Below are 18701 nucleotides of genomic sequence, written 5' to 3' on the forward strand. Positions count from 1 at the left end.
GCTGCTGGCCTTGCAGGTTCTACTGTAAGGGACATTGGCATCACTTCAGTCTGAACACACACGCCCCAGGTACCACAGTTAGGCAAACTCACTATGCCTTTGGGCTGATATTATGCATCGAAAGTTTACATGGAAGCCCATGATCACCAACTAGTTATGAATTTCACCTCATCTTTTTCCTCTCTCTTTTCCATCCCAAGGGGTTCTCAGGGGCTTTGTGGTTCTGTTTCTGAAGCCGGAGGTCAGCTGGGCCCTACGTATTCTACCTCTACTTTTGCTTGACAGCGTAGGTACTCTGAGGCCTGGATGAAGTTATGGTTTCTTCAGCTGCATTTTGGAGACAAGTGGCAGAGCTTTACCTGACCCTAATTTCACCCCCAGCAGGAATTTCCAGTCTCTTTAGTATGTGGGAACTCACCGTATTTCTTCCTTGGTCAGTTAAGTTCCTATAGCTTTGAAGCCCACACATTTAGTCTTTATTTACTACTGCCTGTTTGGTCTTTGTTTTTCTTTTTAACATTACAATATTTTCCTTCATGACATATTTACTGAGTATTTACTGGGTAACAGGACTGTGCTTGGTAAGGGGGATAAAATAGTGAAAATGGCCACAACTGAGTATACCAGAGGGCCCATGAAGGTAGAATAGTATCATGCTATTCTCCCATGAAACACACAGGCCAGCATGACCAGCTCTTATTAACCCTTTTTGCAGATAAGGAAAGTGAAGTCCAATGCATAGGGCTCAGAGCTCTGAATCTGAACCCAGGAGTGACTCTCTTATATCTTGACATAATGAAGTCTAGGTCAATACTGGTCATTCCTACAGTAGTGACCAAGGTTATGAAGCAGTTGCAGCATCTGCCTTGGCCATTTTCCTTGCAGCATGATGGGTTACTACAGACTCTCCTACCTTCCCTTTTGCTTCCCAGGCCAGGTGTTACTCCTAGATCCAACCCAGGGGTCCCAGAGACTCTAACTCCTTGTAAACCATGGATTTTGGGCCACTGGCTCTAGGAACTTGTTCTGTATGTCCCCCAAAGAGGCCAAGTGTCCATAACCAATGATTGCACCTGGTGCTTGTGACGAGAGCCCAGTCAGGGCTAGCACCTGCCCCTTCTGGCTGGGAAGCACTTTTGGTTATTTCGGGCCCAGTTCAGCCCAAGGCTGTTGATGTTTTAGTTGATTATCATTTCTAAATTAGACCTCTAGACTGGGGCTCTGAGTTCATGTTGTCAGAACAGCTCCACAAACAATGAACTGCTTATGTTTATCAAACAGTAAGATGTTCGAAGCTAAAAGAACATTTCTTGCTTTCTTCTCTTTTATGTCTTGGGCACTTGGAAGATTTCTCACATGTGTGCTGACAAATATGTAATAAAATATCACCCTTGCCTGGGCCGGCGAGTCTTTCCATATTATCTACAGGCAGCCTGAGTCCGAATCACCTGGGGTACGTGTGAAGTGCAGGTGCTTAGCTCCACTGATTTGGGAAATAAAAGAGCAGGTCATAGAATAATAGAAGCTTCACATTTTACTGTGAAGAGGGACCAGGGACTCGTTCTTTTCAAATGCTCACCTTGCCCTGACGCACCTGACAAGTGACTGGTCAACGTGTACGTGAGGACTTCCCTTCGTCCAGGACTCACCCATCTTCAAGGCTGTCCATCTCATTTCAGGCCAGCTGTAAATTACCACAAAAACCAAACTGTCCTTAAAAGAATCAGATGTCTTCGTTTCTCCTCCACTGGAGTGTACCTCAGTACGTGTGTACTGCGACACCTCACCATTCCTCTGAGGACTCCATCATCGGGTTTCTGTGCACCCCCTCCCTGCCTTGTTCACCTGAGTATTTTTCTTGTTGAACGCCAAAGAATACTGATTCTGGCACAGATGAGGCACTCAGTGGAAGACTGTGGCTCAGTAAACTCATCCTCCCATGGATTCTTGCCTTGGATCTGAATTCTGCTCTGTAAAAATACACAGAATTAATGTGCTCCCATTCGCAAGTGACAACCCAGAAGTGAAAAGGGAGAGCCAAGTCTGCCTCTGTATCCATTCTGAACCATTCTGTTTCCTTCAGCCATTGTTTCTAGGACTTGGTCTCCCCATGTCCTGCGATCCTAGTTGGGAGTTAAGTTACTCTTGGCTTGAACCACTGAGAGCCGAACCAAATTCTGGTGTGTAGCTTGCCTTGCCATTGTGACTGTCATTGCCGCATTGTCTTACCATGACCTGAGATCCGCCTGTTGGCTTAGCAGCCATGGTCTTCTTATTAGCCCATTTATCTCAGAACCTTTGTTCCCTCTCTCTGCCTCTATCAGTTCTGGTCCTTCTCTTTCCTCTACCCACAAATAGCATTGGAATCCAGTAGATGGCCCACTTGGGAATCTCTCTCCTAAACAGGGTTCGGGTTGCAGCTCTGGGTAAAACCGTATCTTATCATGAGAGCTTCATTAAAGCTTGGAGAGGTAACTACAGGGCTGGGAGGATGTGTGTGGATGGAGGGTACAGGTCACCGAGACGTGTAAAGTGCCCTGTTTGCTCAGCACATTTTAGAACTTAAGAGATAAGGATTAAAGGTGAGAGGATGGCTCAGAATCCCAAATCACTGCCGCCAGCCCCTGTCTATGTGAGCTGGTAGTTCTGGAAAGCTGAGAAGCAACATAAATTTCAGTGAGGCAAAGCTAAGTGGTAACGGACTTTAAGTTCTGTCATCTATAGTTAATTTGCAGAATAAATTGGTCAGGACAGCACAAGGATTTAACATCCAGATTCATTTGGAAAACAGAAGCCAGGAGAAAGTATCCAGAGGAAGACGGAGACCGTGACAACATTCCCTGGCCAGTTGGAGTGGTATTATTATTGAGTAATATTTTTATTCAGCATTTCTAGACCCTTTGGTAGTTAACGCTATTTATAAGCCCAGCTTTGCAGTGTCTCAGCAAGACACTGAATCTCCATTGGGGAAGCTAAATCCGTCCCAACAGACTCCCACCTGCAGGTAACTCAGCTTAGCGGGCCTTCCCCGGGACCCTCCGTGTATATCCTGCGTGGCCAAGTTTTTATAACCAGACATGCAAGTCACGATGGCATGGAGGTTAGACCCACTTCAGAACTATCCAGGGGTTCCCTGCTGCGTGTTGCTGCTCAGGCTTGAGTGGAGAAGGGAGTTGAGGCAGGAGCATCCAGGGCAGAGGTCAGGAATGGAGAAGCGAGAAAGCAGGGGTGCTGTAAGGCACAGAGGGATTCTGAAAGAGGCTGATGGTCTGGCCAGGCTAAAGAGACTCACACACGCCTCCCAGTGGAGAAACGATGCTATCGTATAGATTCATTCCTCTCTGTGGCTGAGTGGAGGCCTTTGGAAACAGAGCCGGTGCTCTGGGGGTTTCTTTTCCTGTGCATATCATCTGCAAAATTACCCCTCTGAGAGTTTTCCTGGCTCCTTCTAAGGAGAGGGAAGCGCTTTCTCCACAGCAGTCTTGGGGGGTGCATAGTTGACTTCTCAGTTCATGCTCTCAGACAAGAGAAGGGGGCCAGGGGAGCTTTCACTTCCAGACAAGAGCGAGGAAGCCTCTCTCCCGGAGCCTGCTGAGCATGCCCACTCATTCACGTTGCCTTTCTGCTAATGGAGATTTGAAAATAGCAAATCCCGCAGGTGTTCCTCATTTTCACCTCTCTCCCAGCCTCGTCTCTCTCCCTCCTCCCTCTCCCCATGCCAGTCTCTCTGTGGAGACGCAGCAGGGATAATCCAGCACGATTCTGCACATCCTGAAGGCTGTGACTCTGAATCTCTATGTCAGGTTTATTTTGACAGTGATGAGAAGCTGCATACAGCTTCTACTGAACGGAAGAAGCCAGAAACTTGTTTCCTTTTCATAAAGGGATGGATGACCAGTTCCCAAATGGCCAGGGACTGAAGTAGGGGTGGGCCCGCTGGTACAGGTTCAAGGTGATGGGCTCTGTGGTGTCAAACTGAATTTCCTACGACGGTCCTGCAGCGACAGATTGTGAACTTCCTTGGAAATAGGATCCTGGTGAAGATTATGAAGATGAGCTGCTCTTGGAGTAGGCTCTAAATCCAGTGAGAGGTCTCTTTATAAGAGGACAAAGTGGTAGACTTGGGCACAGACACACAAAGAAAGCCGTGTAGGGCAGAAACAGGGTGGTACAGCCCTAAGCCAAGGGGCTGCCCAGGGGTTCTGGAAGCTACCAGACATTAGGAAGAAGAAAGAGAGGTTGCTCTCTACAGCTTTCAAAGGGAACATGGCACCTTAATTTTGGATAGTTAACCTTCAGAGCTGGGGAGCAATCAGGTTTTTTTTTTCTTTCTAATAAAGCTCATGGCACTTTTTAAGGAAGCCCAGGGAAATAGGGGAAAACAGCTTGATAAGAAATAAACAGCTGGATACCAGTGGCTCATACCTGTCATCCTAGCTACTCAGGAGCTGGAGATCTGAGGATCACAATTCAAAGCCAGTCCAAGCAGGAAAGTCCATGAGACTCTTATCTCCGATAAACCATAAAACCAGACGTGGCTATGTAGCATAAGTGGCAGAGTGCTCGCCTTGAGTTGAAGAGCTGAAGGACAGCGCCCCAGCCCCAAGTTCAAGCCTCACGACTGACAAAAACAAAATCACAAACATTGGTAGTCAGTTCGTGAAGACCTTTAGTGACTAAAGAAATGTGAGGGTAACAACAACAACTGTGGAATTAGGATGGGAGGGAAAAACTGGGAGAGAGCGAGGGAAGGGGTGACATTGTCCAAGAAGAAATGTACTCACTACCTGACTTATGCAACTGTGACCCCGCTGTACCTCACCTTCATAATAACACTATAAAAAGAAATACCACCCCCCTACACACAGGAATTAGTTAAACTGCTCCAGATCTCACAATGTGGGTAGAAGCTAGTATACCCACAACGACATAACAGTCCTGCCAAGAGGGAGGGAAGGAACACTTTCAGAGCACAGTGCTGGGCGCCAAGGCCACTCACACCAGAGAGCATCCTTGCCCTGGGAGTGAATGTGACCGATAAATGACAAAGCCAAGTGCAGTGTGATGTGCTGTGGTTGAAGCTCTTGTGTTTACAGGCGCAAGGTGCCAGTAGAATTACTTCTCCTGAGAATAAGGAGAGCAGAGCAGCTATCCATGCATACATAAGGAAAGAAGGACAGGAGAGAGAGAGAGAGACAGACAGACAGACAGACAGACAGACAGAGACAGAGAGACAGAGAGAGAGAGCACAAGCAAGCAATAGATATTTGGGGCAGCGTAGGAGTGGCTCGCTCACTGGGGAGTCACAGTCCAGCAGAGCAGGATAGGTTGTTTTTGCAGCAAAAGCTTTGGTGATTTCCAGCAAGTGTTGGGCTTGATTCTCCTTCCTCATGAGATCCCGGGGCTGTGCAAAGAGGGATTCCAGGAACAGCAACAATGTCCTTGTTTTCGTCTTCATGTGAAATTTACAGTTGAGAATGGGAGGCAGTTGGGTCGCAGTCAAATTTCAAAGGCAGTTTTGTGTTCCTCTTCATCCCTTGGTAGAGGCTATCATCCTGCAACTTCGTTAACTCAACTTCTTATCTCATACCCATTGTCCCTGGCCCAAAAGAGGCATATGGGAGGCTCTGGGAAACTAGGAAATCAGTGATGAAGTGTACTGTTCCTACACCAAAGCTGACTAACAACTTTTTGGCAAAGACCAAGCACTTTTTCTACACCCAAATCGCAATTGAACCTGACCAGTCAGGAGCCTCAATCAGATACTTTACAACATGCCTGTAAAGAAAGGACAATCTTGAGAAAAGATAGCATGGTTACTGGTGGAGTTTTAAAAGCCACTGGTGGTACAGATGCCATTTGATTTGTCTCTTATATCTTCGAAATCTGCATAGTCATAATTGATGAGCAGAGGTCCCTTGGAGGAAAGGTTGAATTCTGTTTTGGAGGCAGGAAATTAGAAGAGAAAATATCAACAAGGACTACAAGAAAAGTAGGTTCTTTCTGGATAAATACCAATTAACTGAGAATTCACTTTTCTGGGAGACACCTTTCCTTGAGTCTCCAAGTGAATGGTATTTTGTTGAGGTGTTCAGGGGTATCTGATGACCACTAATTACCACACAGGATCTGACAACCTTGCTTACTGCTCTGAAGGGCCAGTTACAGGGCATGATCATGACAAAGAGCTGCTGTTTCCAGAAACTTCCTTTAAAAAATGTTCTAAATAATTGATTCTGATATGTATCATTACCTTAATCGTAGAGTACAAAAGTAAAGGATACGTCCCAAAGATTAAAAACAATAAAATCCATTTCATTTCTAAGAAATGATAAAAGTACACATTCTTTAGAGGTAGGAGGTTTTATTGTTTGATTTTGATGCCATGATCAGCTGAGAAGCAATGGGTTTCCATTATTTAATTCCCAAAGAGTGGCATACTTACTTGGATCTACTAGGTAGAGATGACTCGAGGCTGGGAACATGGGATTCCTCCCCAGAGGCAGCCAAGATGGGCAGAGTAACAAAAGATCAGAAAATGTAAGTTTTGAGACCACTGTTGGAGGTCAGGGTGGATCTCGCTTGCAGGGCCATCTTCATTGTTAAACAGGTCCGTGTGATGCCATGTCTGCAATGACTCAGATTCCCAGATTTGCACAGAGATCCAGAACACCTTCCCCCACCCCTGGGCCTTTTCTTTTCCACCTAGACTACTACTCTTTGGTTCCAGGATATCACTGTCCTGAGCCATCGCCATACCCTTCCAACAGGCTGTGTCAACTTTTCCAGATATTCTAGCCAGGAACAACTGTCTATTCTTTAGCACCAGATCTGGCCTTGTCCTGGCCGAAGCTTAAATCCTAACATGCTGAGACATGTGGATATACCCGTGTGTGTTTTACACAGTGTGCAGTAACAAACAGTGTGCGCCAAATCTTCACCTCTTTTCATCCACATCAGTTTTTGAACCACTCTCTCTGCATCTGAAAGTAGTGTTGCCCAGTGAATGGGAGTTATGCACCTTTTCTCATGACAAAACAAAGAGCATTTCCAAACAACCTAGTTCAGCAATGCCCCGAATGACGGCAAACCCAGCCCGGCTAGTTAGTACCTGCAGAAGACAGAGGGGAATGACTTGTTATACAAGTCATTAGTAATGATGTATTACCCAACACCCCCTTGGAGTCATTCAGTAAATATTTGTTTAATGAATTGTTGAATCCATTAGTGTACATTACATAGAGAATACTTGGAGATATTGTAGTGGAGAACAGGACACAGTTTTGCCCTTCAGGGTACTCACTGTATAATGGAGTTGGTGATGAACAAAGCAGGTAGGTAGAAAGGTATCACACAGGAAAACAAGAAGGAAATTTAGAGATCGCCCACTGTGTCTCCAGCATACTCTGTCTGTGTATGTGTCTGTCCATCTGTCCTTCCATCTATCTTTGTGGATTCTAACCTGATTGGAATTAGCCCAGTTATCTTTATTTTTTCCTATGAGGAAGCCCAGACACAGGGAAGCTGAGAACTGAACCCCGAATCACACAACTAACAAATGCTGAAGGCAGAAATCAAACCTAATCAGTGTGATTAGGAGTTTCTAAAGTACCACTTCTCTCGCGGGGTGGAGACGATGGAGATAAGTGCACGGTTTGGGGAGGTGGAAAGTAAATTTAGCATTAGCTGATTAATGGGCTGGGGGCTGTGAGCAGTGAAACCAGCCAGGCTTTCTGACTTGAGCACCTGGGAAGTCAGCTGTCGCTTTCCCTGAGCTGGTACCTAGAAGAGGAGGAAAAGGCTGCCAAGCAGAATGAGGAGATAATGACTGATGTTGGAATGTGTTGGATCTGAGGTTCTGCCATCCATATAAGTGTATGTCCAAGCAGAAGAGTTATAATCTGTTAATTGTATAGAGACCCTGGCTAGAGAAAGTCCACTGCCACCTCAATAATGCTTTGTACTACTTGGTAGGTTGAAGCTTTAGTAAAAGACTAGAGAACAGCTTACAACTACTTCAGTTTTATTTCTGTGCTTGAGGTTTTTTTAAAATAGAATTTAAGCCGGGTGCCTGTGGCTCATGCCTGTCATCCTAGCTACTCAGGAGACTGAGATCTGAGGATCATGGTTCAAAGCCAGCCTGGGCAGGAAAGTCCGTGAGACTCTTATCTCCAATAAACCAAGAAAACCGGAAGTGGTGCTGTGGCTCAAGCGGTAGAGTGCTCACCTTGAGCTGAAGAGCTGAGGGATAGTGCCCAAGCCCAGAATTCAAGCCCCACGACCGACAAAAAAAAAAAAAGAAAGAAAGAAAGAATTCAAGTCTATGACTAGAACTTATCAGAATATCCACGGATATAGGTAGATAGGTATATAGATAGATATAGATGATATATATATATATATATGTATATAAGTAGATGTAAGTAGATATGTTATAGAAGATAGACAGATATATAGATATATATGACATGTAGATATACATGTAAATAGTTGTTTATTCATAGATATATATGATAGATAATAGATAGATAAATATAGACAAATAGATGTATGTAGATGAAGGTGATAGATGACAGATAACCAGATGAGATAGATAGATAGATAGATAGGCAGACTAAAGTATACACATTAAAGCTAAGAAAAGACATTTCAATGTGAAAACGACACTATCCCTGACCATGTAGCCCTTACGTATTATCAAAGCATAAAGAGAAGTGGCCAGTCTGTGTTCTGTGTCCTTTTCTCTAATTATTAATCATCACATTGTGTTTGGTTTGGGTCTCAGAATGCGTGTCACCATGGAAGTGGCACACAGTTTAAGTTCACAGTGACCTCAACCTTTCTGTCCAAACAGAGTATTAATCATTGCGAGAGACTAACTGTATCCTCTGCAGCTGGAAGGGGATGCACGCTCCAATCACTCAGCCCGGTCAGCTGCCTGCAACAGTAGATGTTGTGAAGGTTGGGGTAGGCCCTGGCCTGCAGGATGTGGGTAACTTTGCCGAGCTGGGCTTCATCTACCCACATCAGCCCTCTTTCCTCTGTGACCCACGCTATTCCCCAAAGCTGATTAGTTTGCATTTGATTCTCTGCTGCCTAATGAACTGCCACTGTCGCTCTAGCTGTGATGTCATTAGCATCGCATTGCCTTGGGCACCAACTCAGGAGAGAGATTCTTACGCAGCCCTCGAATCCTACAGGAATTGTACCAATTTACTTCATAGCAACCCTGGTGTCCTGTCCGTTCCCACCTGCAGAGCAGGTCCTGCATGGGAATGGGTTGGTCACGTTCATCATCCTGTGTGTCTGGAAGTGGAGGTGGGTCAGTCTGTACATGCTGCAAGCCATGGGCTCCATGGAGATCTGGAGCAGGAAGGGATGCCAATATTCTCACACCACAATATTCTATTGGGGGAAATTCATCCACTTGGGTGCTGTAGGATACAAATTTAGCCTAAAGCAAATGGCATTTATTTATAGCACACTGTATTTGCAAAATGCCTTGCAGTTTTAGAGTTGTTAACTACATTCCAGGTTGAATACTCCTCTACGTATAAGACAACTTTTTGTCACAGCCTGATACAAGAGCCTCTCCAGAGAGCAATGGACTCGATTCGGTAAACAGGGATGGGAGAAGGAGGGGGTCACACTGGTTATTTTTTTATCAGAGGGCATCTTTGCTGGCTTTATACTCTTTTGAGTATAACTGTATAACTGTAGCTTATTTCTGATGGCCAGAGACATAGAAACAGAGTGTTTGGTTTGCTAAGAGACAGCATATAAATTCCTAGAGCATTTCTACCCAGACTGTGGAGGGAGGGTAGAAGAAGGGAAAGTACCCAAGAACTTGTAGTGGAGTTCCCCCAAGGGGTGGACAGTGAACCCTTGAACTACGAGCAAATAGATGGTCATCCCTCTCTCTAATTGTCTACCCATAAACCTCTCTACCACCCGTTCCAACAGAGGAGCTGAAAACAAGTGTCAGGGATCACACGCTCCTGAAGTTTTCAGGACCTGAGCTGCTCTTTCATTTGACACAGCTGGGAAGGTTGTAGGCCTTCTCTTTGGGCTAAGGAGATTTATCTGGGCTTTCACCACTAAACACCATCATTTAAAAGAGTATTTCCCCAAAGTATCCTTAACTTCACATGGAAAATGCATTTTCTCTAAGAAAAATCTCTCTCCCACACACATTTCTATTCTTCACGGAAACATGAATGGATAGCTTTGGGGAGATCACTGCTCATCAATTCTGGGCAAATCCAGCTCTCTTGTAGATGCCATTTGAGGTAACCAGAGGACTGAATGGATCGTGGGTCTTGGCCTTCTGCAGGGACGTTGCATAGGGTAGGCAGTTGCCTATCTTCAGGTGACAGAAAATAGCATTCTGAGCTAGAAGGAGAAGGAGAATTTGGTGGCTTTACCTCCACCTCCACCCTCTTCCTTCCCCCTTATCGCTACTGTCCAGTCTTGCCAAACATCTGAGGCTAAAGGGCATTGACAAAGAATGTGTGCATCTTGATTTTAATTGGGATATCCGGACCACAGCAGCAAGGGGAACAACCCCTCATGTTTACAGCAATTATAAGCCTTAATGATGGAGAGCTGGGGAGTAAGGGGGGGCGGTGGGAACCCTCCATGATCCTCTGTGTTTGTGGATGCAGCGCCCCCTAGTGACGGCAGTTCTCTTTCAGGATGGAGCATGCCAGGCAGTAGCTAGGGAAGGCTCCTGGGTTCTTTAGTCAAGGAAGTTTGTGGCATTCTTCCTCTTGATTAGGTAAAACTTTCCTCTGTGTTAGGTAAAATTGAGGAAGTTTTGTGTTTTCTTCCCTCGGTTTTGTGTTTCCTTAATTATCTTGTCACTATCTTACATCTTTCATTGGAATTTTTTCTCCCTAGGATAGCTGGTTTTCAATTGTTTCACTCTTTGTCTTTGTTATCTGATTGAGAAAAAAAATTACACCTGCATGAACATGGTTGAAGTAAGGTGTGCTGGTTATTCTCTAAGTTTATTTCCCAGAATTTCCCAAAATGAATTCAGAAAACAACAAAAACCAAAACACTCATTTTTCTGGTTCAATACCACCATCTAGTGGTGAGTTTGTGGAACTTCTTCAGCTTCTGTTGAAAGGATTAGTAACAAAGGACTCCGGGTAAGGAAAAAAATCTTTTAAGGTGCAAATAGCTTATCTAGAACCCCTTAACCTCCTAGCCAGGCTCCCTGGCAGAATTTCGAAAATCCTGTTTTGAACATGAAATATTGTATTTTCCTAACTTTTGACAAAGGGAATTCATTAACTCTTTCAGTGAATGGGTTTTGCCCAGAGTTGAGACCGAAGGCCAATGGACCTCACTGTACCCTTGTGTATTCCAGTCCAGTCTATAAAGCAGTCTGAAGAGAGTCCTGCCAAGAACTGGGGACCCTTTACAAACACTGTCTGCTATGGGGATGACTGGGGTACAGAAGCCTGCGTGTGGTACAGTCCTACCAGTGAGGAAACTGACCTAGGGGTTGGTGAGTTGCTCTGAGCTCTCAGGATACCTGTCCAATGCCACCTTTCTCAATTTGGTCAGCGTGGTTATGCAATCCCTCTACAAGCCAGAAAGAACTGGAGCTCAACTCTGTGTCTATTACTAAATGAAAGCCACATGTTAAATACATTATACCTCACACTTACAGTCAAGGAGTGAGTCCTTTGCTGTCCAGAGCTGGGGGTTGAACAAGGCCAGGGTGGTCATGCCTCATGATTTTCCCAAATGGGCTCGAATTACCCGCCAAACCAGGGGGAGGGATGATGCACAGAAGCTCCCGGGACCCTACGGGGAGAGAACTCTTCTAAAATGTCCATGAGTCGTGGGTCACAGTCACTCACTGGAACCACTTTGCAAGGCCTTCCAGCCAGTTCACCCAGAGATCTGGCTCATCAAGTCCCACATTCTTGATGAGCCTTGGAGACGGAACGAACGGGCCGTGCATGCTCTGTGGTTGCCAGGGCACAGCAGTATCTCTGAAATCATTTCCTGCCTGGGACAGCCACCGTGCCCAAACGAGTCAGAAATCTCTTCAGGAACCCAATGCTTTTCTCCCCCAGGCTCCAACTCTAGCGTTGACTAGTCAAATGGAGAACCAAGAGAAGGGGAAGAGACATGATGAACAGTTTTCCTTATGTGGGAGCAACCCTAGTTTCCTTTAGTTGCTATTTCTATCACCCCAAAGTAGACTATTACATTTTCTAGCTATCTTTTCCTCATCAAACAAGAGTACAGATCTTTTTATTGAAAAGTCAGACTTCTTCCCCATTCCTAATGTACGCATATAAAGTGGAAATGTCCTCTCTTCTTCTATGACCTCAAGACAGAAATCTGAACAAAGAAGTCGATTCAGATCCCAGAACATAGTAGCTGTGTGACTCTCAGTCAACGGGCCTTATTCTCCTTGTCTATTATGCGGGTGTAAGGCCAGAATTCGCTGCTTGCAATGGCTAACGGAGAGCACAAATCCATCCTACTTCGTAGTTGGTGCATGCCAGTGATGGTTGTGATGGTACTTCCGGGCTGTTTGTCAGCCTCTGAGCTGTGTGCCTTTGGAGCTTGTCATTTCCCAATGCCCCAAAGAGGTGCTGGGCAGTCTGTAGTTTATTAAGGAAACCTCAGAGTCCCAGAATTGTGGTGGGGGGTACGGTGTGTATGCTTGGTGACAGGTGTTCACACAGATTCCATGGACATAACCTCCAGATGGACCGGTGGAACTCCTGATTCTGATAGTCTCAGATGTGAGAGTCTCACATGGGGCCTGGCCATTTCCCAGCATGCTCTCTCTCCCTCTCCCTCTCCCTCTCCCTCCCTCCTCTCTCTCTCTCTCTCTCTCTCTCTCTCTCTCTCTCTCTCTCTGCCTCACTGGGACAATGTGGGCCCCCACATCAAGTGGGATGAGGGAAGCACATCGCGCCCTTTCTAAGCCACACTTGTTAACCTCTCAGAAGCCAGACCCCAGGCCCCGAGGCCTGCGACTGTCCCTCGTTCCCCAGCCTCCCTGACTCTTGCTCTTCCTTGTGCAAATGTTTGACAGGTAACTCCCCGTCGGATGAATCGGAGGAGCGGGAGAGAGACCCCAAGGTGCTGACATTCCCAGAATACATCGCCAGCCTGTCCGACTCTGGCACCAAGCGCATGGCAGCCGGGGTCCGGATGGAGTGCCATAGCCAGGGCCGCTGCCCTTCCTCCTGTCCCCTGTGTCACGTGACATCCAGCCCGGACACACCTGCCGAGCCCGTCCTGCTGGAGGTGACCCGAGCCGCCCCCGTCTACGAACTGGTGACCAACAACCAGACACAGAGGGTGAGAGGCTGGGGACTGGGGGTGGTGGGAAGACATCACCAGCAAGGCTTTCCATGAGGCCGAGGAGCGTTAGGTGGCCTCATCCAGGCATCCGGTTTGCTTAGACTTCCATACTTGCAAATTAAGTCCAATGAATGCATCTGGAGTAATCTGATGTTGGAGTCCTAGCTAAGGGCTGGTGGCATCTTTGAGCATGGCGAGGGGGTAGAGAGGGTAGCGCAGTCCTTACAATCTGAAGTCACTATGGAACCCTCCTAAGGGGCTGGGAGAGGCAGCTCAACTCGGTCTCACCCCTTGTTCGCATGGAGTCGGCCACCTCCTCTCATGGTTCTATCTGTGCTAGCCCGGGAGCGACTCTTGTTGAGATCAGCTGTGTGTGTACCAGGAGCCTACAGGTCATAATTCCCAGAGGAACTTGCGGGCATCCTTACCTTCTAGAAGGTTTGTTTTCATTGGGCCTAAGAACCAAACAGCACCTGCATGCAGATCTGCTTTTGCTCAGGCAATGAGGCCTTGGCTCGTCTCTGTCCGTGCGTCCTTGGTCTCTGCCTCTCTCCTAGCCACACAGAAACAGGAGAAACAGAACGGATCTAGAGGGGACAAGGGGTTCCATGAGGCAGAGGCGGGCACAGCCCATTTCCTAGCTCTCTGACCTCCTCAAGGACACACAGATTAGAGGAAGTCACCCCACACACCAGAACAAGGATTGTGGCTATTACAGGTAATTAACAAAGCTCCAAGTATTGGGCTTCTGAGACCATAAGCAAAGCAGTTTGGGGACAAGACTGCTTACCCAAGGAGTGAGCCCCTCCAGGTGGGGTGATAATTGCTTTCTCTTTTCTCTTTGAAGAGACAACTGGTGTGTCACAGTTTGTTTCAGAGGTGTTGTTCCAACCAACAGGAGGGATTTTGCTCTCTCTGTGTGTGTGTGTGTGTGTGTGTGTGTGTGTGTATACATATACAGACACATACATACACATAGTTACAGGAGCAAAAAGAATATTTGCTTCCAAGACATACAAATTTCTCTTGAATTTGATCATCACGGGAGGAAGGGCAGGAGTAAAGCCACCATCAAGGATCTAGGTAGGAAAACAGGAGGGCTTGGGTGGCTGTTACAGTGGTGAACGCAATGCCAGCCCCAGCCTTGTCCACTTTACTCCTGGTCTTCCCCAAGGCTTCTGGAACTCCTAACCCAAGATTGTCTGTGCCACTCACCTTAGGACACTGAGTTCATATAGTCCACTCAAATCTTGCTAGGCATCCGGGGTGTAAAACTGTAAGACAGGATAGAGCTTAGTGAGGGAAGAGGCTCTTGCTGTTTGTGGGGGACCTTGAGCCTCCTCCTTTGCTCTATGCCAGTCTTCCGGTGTGGGCTGGGGTGGGTTCAAGATGACAGAGTGAAGATTTCCTTCTGGCCTTCTTTTGAACCTTTCAATTTCCAAGCACAGGTAAGATGGCCTCGGCTAGAGTTCAGTCAGCATCCGATGTTTCTGTCCTTTGTTTCTTTGATGTATTTTTCCTTTGCTATCCCTCTGCTAGACAGCTTTTCCATTCTGATTTTACCCCTTCTCCCAAAGCATGGAGAAACTGAGGAGAGGGGAGTGGGATCTGAGTTGTGGCACTGATGCTACTGGCTGTTTTTAATCTCTGTCTCTCCCATAGGTTTATCTTTGAGATTATTTTCTATCCTCCTGTGCTCTCCTTGTCCTACCTCTGTTGGATGAGATCATCTCTGAGGCTGTTTCAGCCTAAGCAGTGATTGTGGTAAAGAAACAACCAGGCCAAACCCCTTAACCAACTCCACAAAACTTGAGTACACTTCTTCCTAACCCCAAACCTTTAGGTGTGTGTTTTGTTTCTACCTCAAGGAATGTGCCCGCCTTCCATTCACTTGTCCAAGCTGGAGACAAGAAGTGCTTTGTAGAATTTCCCAGTCGTTTTAAATGTCTATCTCCTCAAAAGCAAGAGCAGCAAATAGAGCTTTAACACATTCTCTTTGGTGCTCTCTTCAATTGCTCTTGAAATGTGAGCCCCTCCTTAGGTTGGTCCACAAAGCCCTCTGTAATCTCTTACCTCTTTTCCTTCTTTTACAAGCAGACTGACCTGTCATTCAGGTCTACGTTTATTTGCTTATTTATTTCTTTATCAGACCCTGAGGCTTGAACTCAGAGCTTGAGTGCTGTTCTCTCTGCTCTTTTTGCTCAAGGCTGGCGCTCTACCACTTGAGCCCCAACTCTACTTCTGTCTTATTTTTGGTAGTTTATTGGAGGTAAGAGTCCCATGGACTTTCCTGACTTGACTTGCTTCAAACTGTAACCTCAGACCTCAGCCTCCTGAGTTGCTAGGATTACAGGCATGAGCCACCAGCGCCCAGCCAAGTCTTCTCAATGTTGGCCTTTCTCTTTTCTTTTTGTCTTTTGTCTTTTCTTCTTTCCTTCTTTCTTTATTATTTTTGTCATTGTTGTGTGATGGTACTGGTGACTAAACTCAGGGCTATTACTTGCTCTACCACTTGAGCCATGCCCCCAGCCTTTTCTGGTTGAGTTATTTTTCAGACAGGATCACATGCTTTTCTTGGTGCTAACTTTCTGATCACAGGCAATCTCTCCCATGCTTCCCACCTAACTTGAAATAACGATATGCCCCAGTTTGACTGGTTTCACTTTTGAGACATGGTTTCACTAACTTAATCCCACTGTGAGTCTTCTATGTCCACGTCCCACGTGGCTGGGATTATAAATATACCTCACTGTACTCAGACCCATATTGAAATTTCTATGCATCTCATTTTTCCAACTTTTTGACCAGAGAGCTTTTTTTTTCTTCTGTCGGTTGTAGGGCTTGAATTCAGGGCCTGGGCGCTGTGTCAGAGCCTCTTTGTGCCCAAGTCTAGCACTCTACCACTTGAGCCACAGGGCCACTTCTGTTTTTTGAATGGTTAATTGGAGATAAGAGGTTCATGGCCCTTTTTTTTCCCAGGCTGGCTTCAAACCGTGATCCTCAGATCTCAGCTTCCTGAGAAGCTAGGCCTGAGCCACTGGCACCTGGCTCCAGAAAGCTTTTTAAAATTGCTATTGCTACTGTGTATTAATTATGCAAGTGAATAGATTTCATTATGATGTCCTATTTGTGCATCTATGCCTCGACTCTATCTATGCAACTTTTTACCCTCCCGTCCACACCTTTTTCTTTCCTTTCTTCTTCCATGGTAATCTCTTTTCTGCTTTCATTTTTGTCAGGAGAAAGGGTTGTTCTTCATTTGAGCGAAAATATACAACACTACTTGTCTTTCTACGAGCAGCTTTTTCCCATTAATATCTTTTTTTATTTTCTGAATTTTATTGTAAAGGTGATGTACAGAGGGGTTACAGTTACATAAGTCAGGCAATGAGTGCATTTTCCTTTGAATAGTGTCACTCCCTCCCTCATTCTCTCTCAGTTAATACGATGCTCTAGTTCCTGCAAAGGACAAGATCTTATTCTTCTTTGTGGCTGAATGATGTCTTTCCCTTAGAGCCTTTCTGCTCCCCTGAGGAGATTACTCACCCTTTCTTTCTGCTCTTGTCGCCATGTGAATCTCTAATACTCCACCTTTCCTTTTGGAGCCCTTAGCATGAATCTGGTACTCAGATATTCACGTCTTTGTTTATTATCTGGTCACATAATGTATGGCAAAACCAGGTGCCGGTGGTTCACATCTGTAATCCTAGCTGTTCCGGAGGCTGAGATCTGAGGATCACAGTTCAAAGACAGCCCAGGCAGGAAAATCCGTGAGATTCTTATCTCCAATGAACCTCCAGAAAACCGGAAGTGGCTCTGTGGCTCAAGTGATAGAGCGCTAGCCTTGAGCTGAAGAGCTGAGGGACAGTGCCCAGGCCCAGAGTTCAAGACCTACAACCGACTAAAACAAACAAACAAAAAAAGTATGAAAACAAGGCACATGTCTTGTGTGTAATCACAATCATCATGCTTTCTACAGGAAGTGGCCTCTTGAAAGTGCTTTGCAAATAATTTCTTTTTTTTTTTGGTCCGGTCATGGGGCCTGCACTCTGGGCCTGGGCACTGTCCCTCACCCTTCAGCTCAAGGCTAGTGCTCTACCACTTGAGCCACAGCGCCACTTCCGGCTTTTTTCTTTTTGCTTATGTGGTGCTGAGGAATCGAACCCAGGGCCTCAGGCATGCAAGGCAAGTGCTCTACCACTGAGCCACCTTCTCAGCCCTGCAAATAATTCTTGATTGGACTCTCCTAGGCTGTGGGTGGTTTGGGTTTTGGTCTGTCTGGGGAAAAAAAAAACTATCTGTTTTTTTCAATGTTTTTAAGCAAAATATCTCTTTACTTGGATCTGGTTCAGTCTGTCAGACAGGAAATAAAATAAAACTGAGGGGTACAGTTATTAAAAATACTTGAGAGGAAGAACCTGCAATGCCCAGTGATTCATGGTGAACTCAAGCCCCAGCACTATTTCCTTGGCGGTCCTGGGAGGCTGAGCAAGTCAACCAATGCCTGTGACTCTCAGAATCCTCCACTATATATCATGATTGTATCACTTACCCAAGCATTAACCTCCAAAGGCACTTATAAATTATACAAATCTACACAAATCATAGCTATAACTAAGGATGGAGGCCTGCTTCCTAGAGGTTTCAAATCTGGGGAGGGTATTTGGTAAGGACTCTAATTCCAATATTTTCATCTCAGGTAACACGGAAATTCTGAAGAGGACATTGCCCTTAGGTTCAGATATTTGGATTTCTGCAGAGCTGTATCTTTCCTTCCCTGCTTTTCTTTGCTCCCTGCTTACCTCCACGATTCCAATTTTTCTCTTCTTCTTCACCTCTCCCCTCCCTTTTCTTCCTTTCTCCTCTCTTCTCCTCTTCTTTTTGAATTTTTTGGTATGACCTTTTCCAGAACAGTGAAGTTTCATTTCTCTGATTTACCACTTTGGTGTGGGTGTGATGATGGTGAAATGGAGAAGGAAATCTTGAGGGAAACCCGAGGCTGCAGACGTTGAGTGACAAGAGTGAGCTCTGAGCGTGGTGGGCTCCGCAGTGGTCACTCTGCCTGGGTGAAGGAAGCCAGGGCCCAGGGTACCCCAGCAGACTCCTGTGTCACCTAGGAATTGCTACCATCACAGCTCTCTTCCCTCAACTGGTTAACTTTACCCTTTATTTGTGAAAAGTGAGCATTCCCTATGAAATCAAATCACTCGTTGTGAGGGTGCCAGACTTTGTCACTTTCACAAGGTTCTATATAAGACTCCATCCTGACATTCCATGACAATAATAATTGCTAAAATGTATCAATGACTAATGTGTACGTGCTACGGTGCACAGATTATTTCACGTGGCATAGATTATTT

The 18701-nt window shown here is 45.8% G+C and overlaps 1 protein-coding gene across 2 annotated transcripts in view; it reads left to right on the top strand.

Moving 5' to 3' along the window:
- Positions 1-18701, top strand: part of Astn1 (astrotactin 1) — a 294474-nt gene that overhangs the window by 251914 nt on the left and 23859 nt on the right. For both annotated transcript variants that reach the window (XM_013015580.1, XM_013015579.1), the window contains exon 17: positions 13070-13338. In XM_013015580.1, coding sequence (XP_012871034.1) covers positions 13070-13338 — 269 coding nt within the window. The remainder of the gene's footprint in view (positions 1-13069; positions 13339-18701) is intronic.

The sequence above is a fragment of the Dipodomys ordii genome, unplaced genomic scaffold (assembly GCF_000151885.1).
Source record: "Dipodomys ordii isolate 6190 unplaced genomic scaffold, Dord_2.0 Scaffold27, whole genome shotgun sequence".
NCBI lineage: Eukaryota > Metazoa > Chordata > Mammalia > Rodentia > Heteromyidae > Dipodomys > Dipodomys ordii.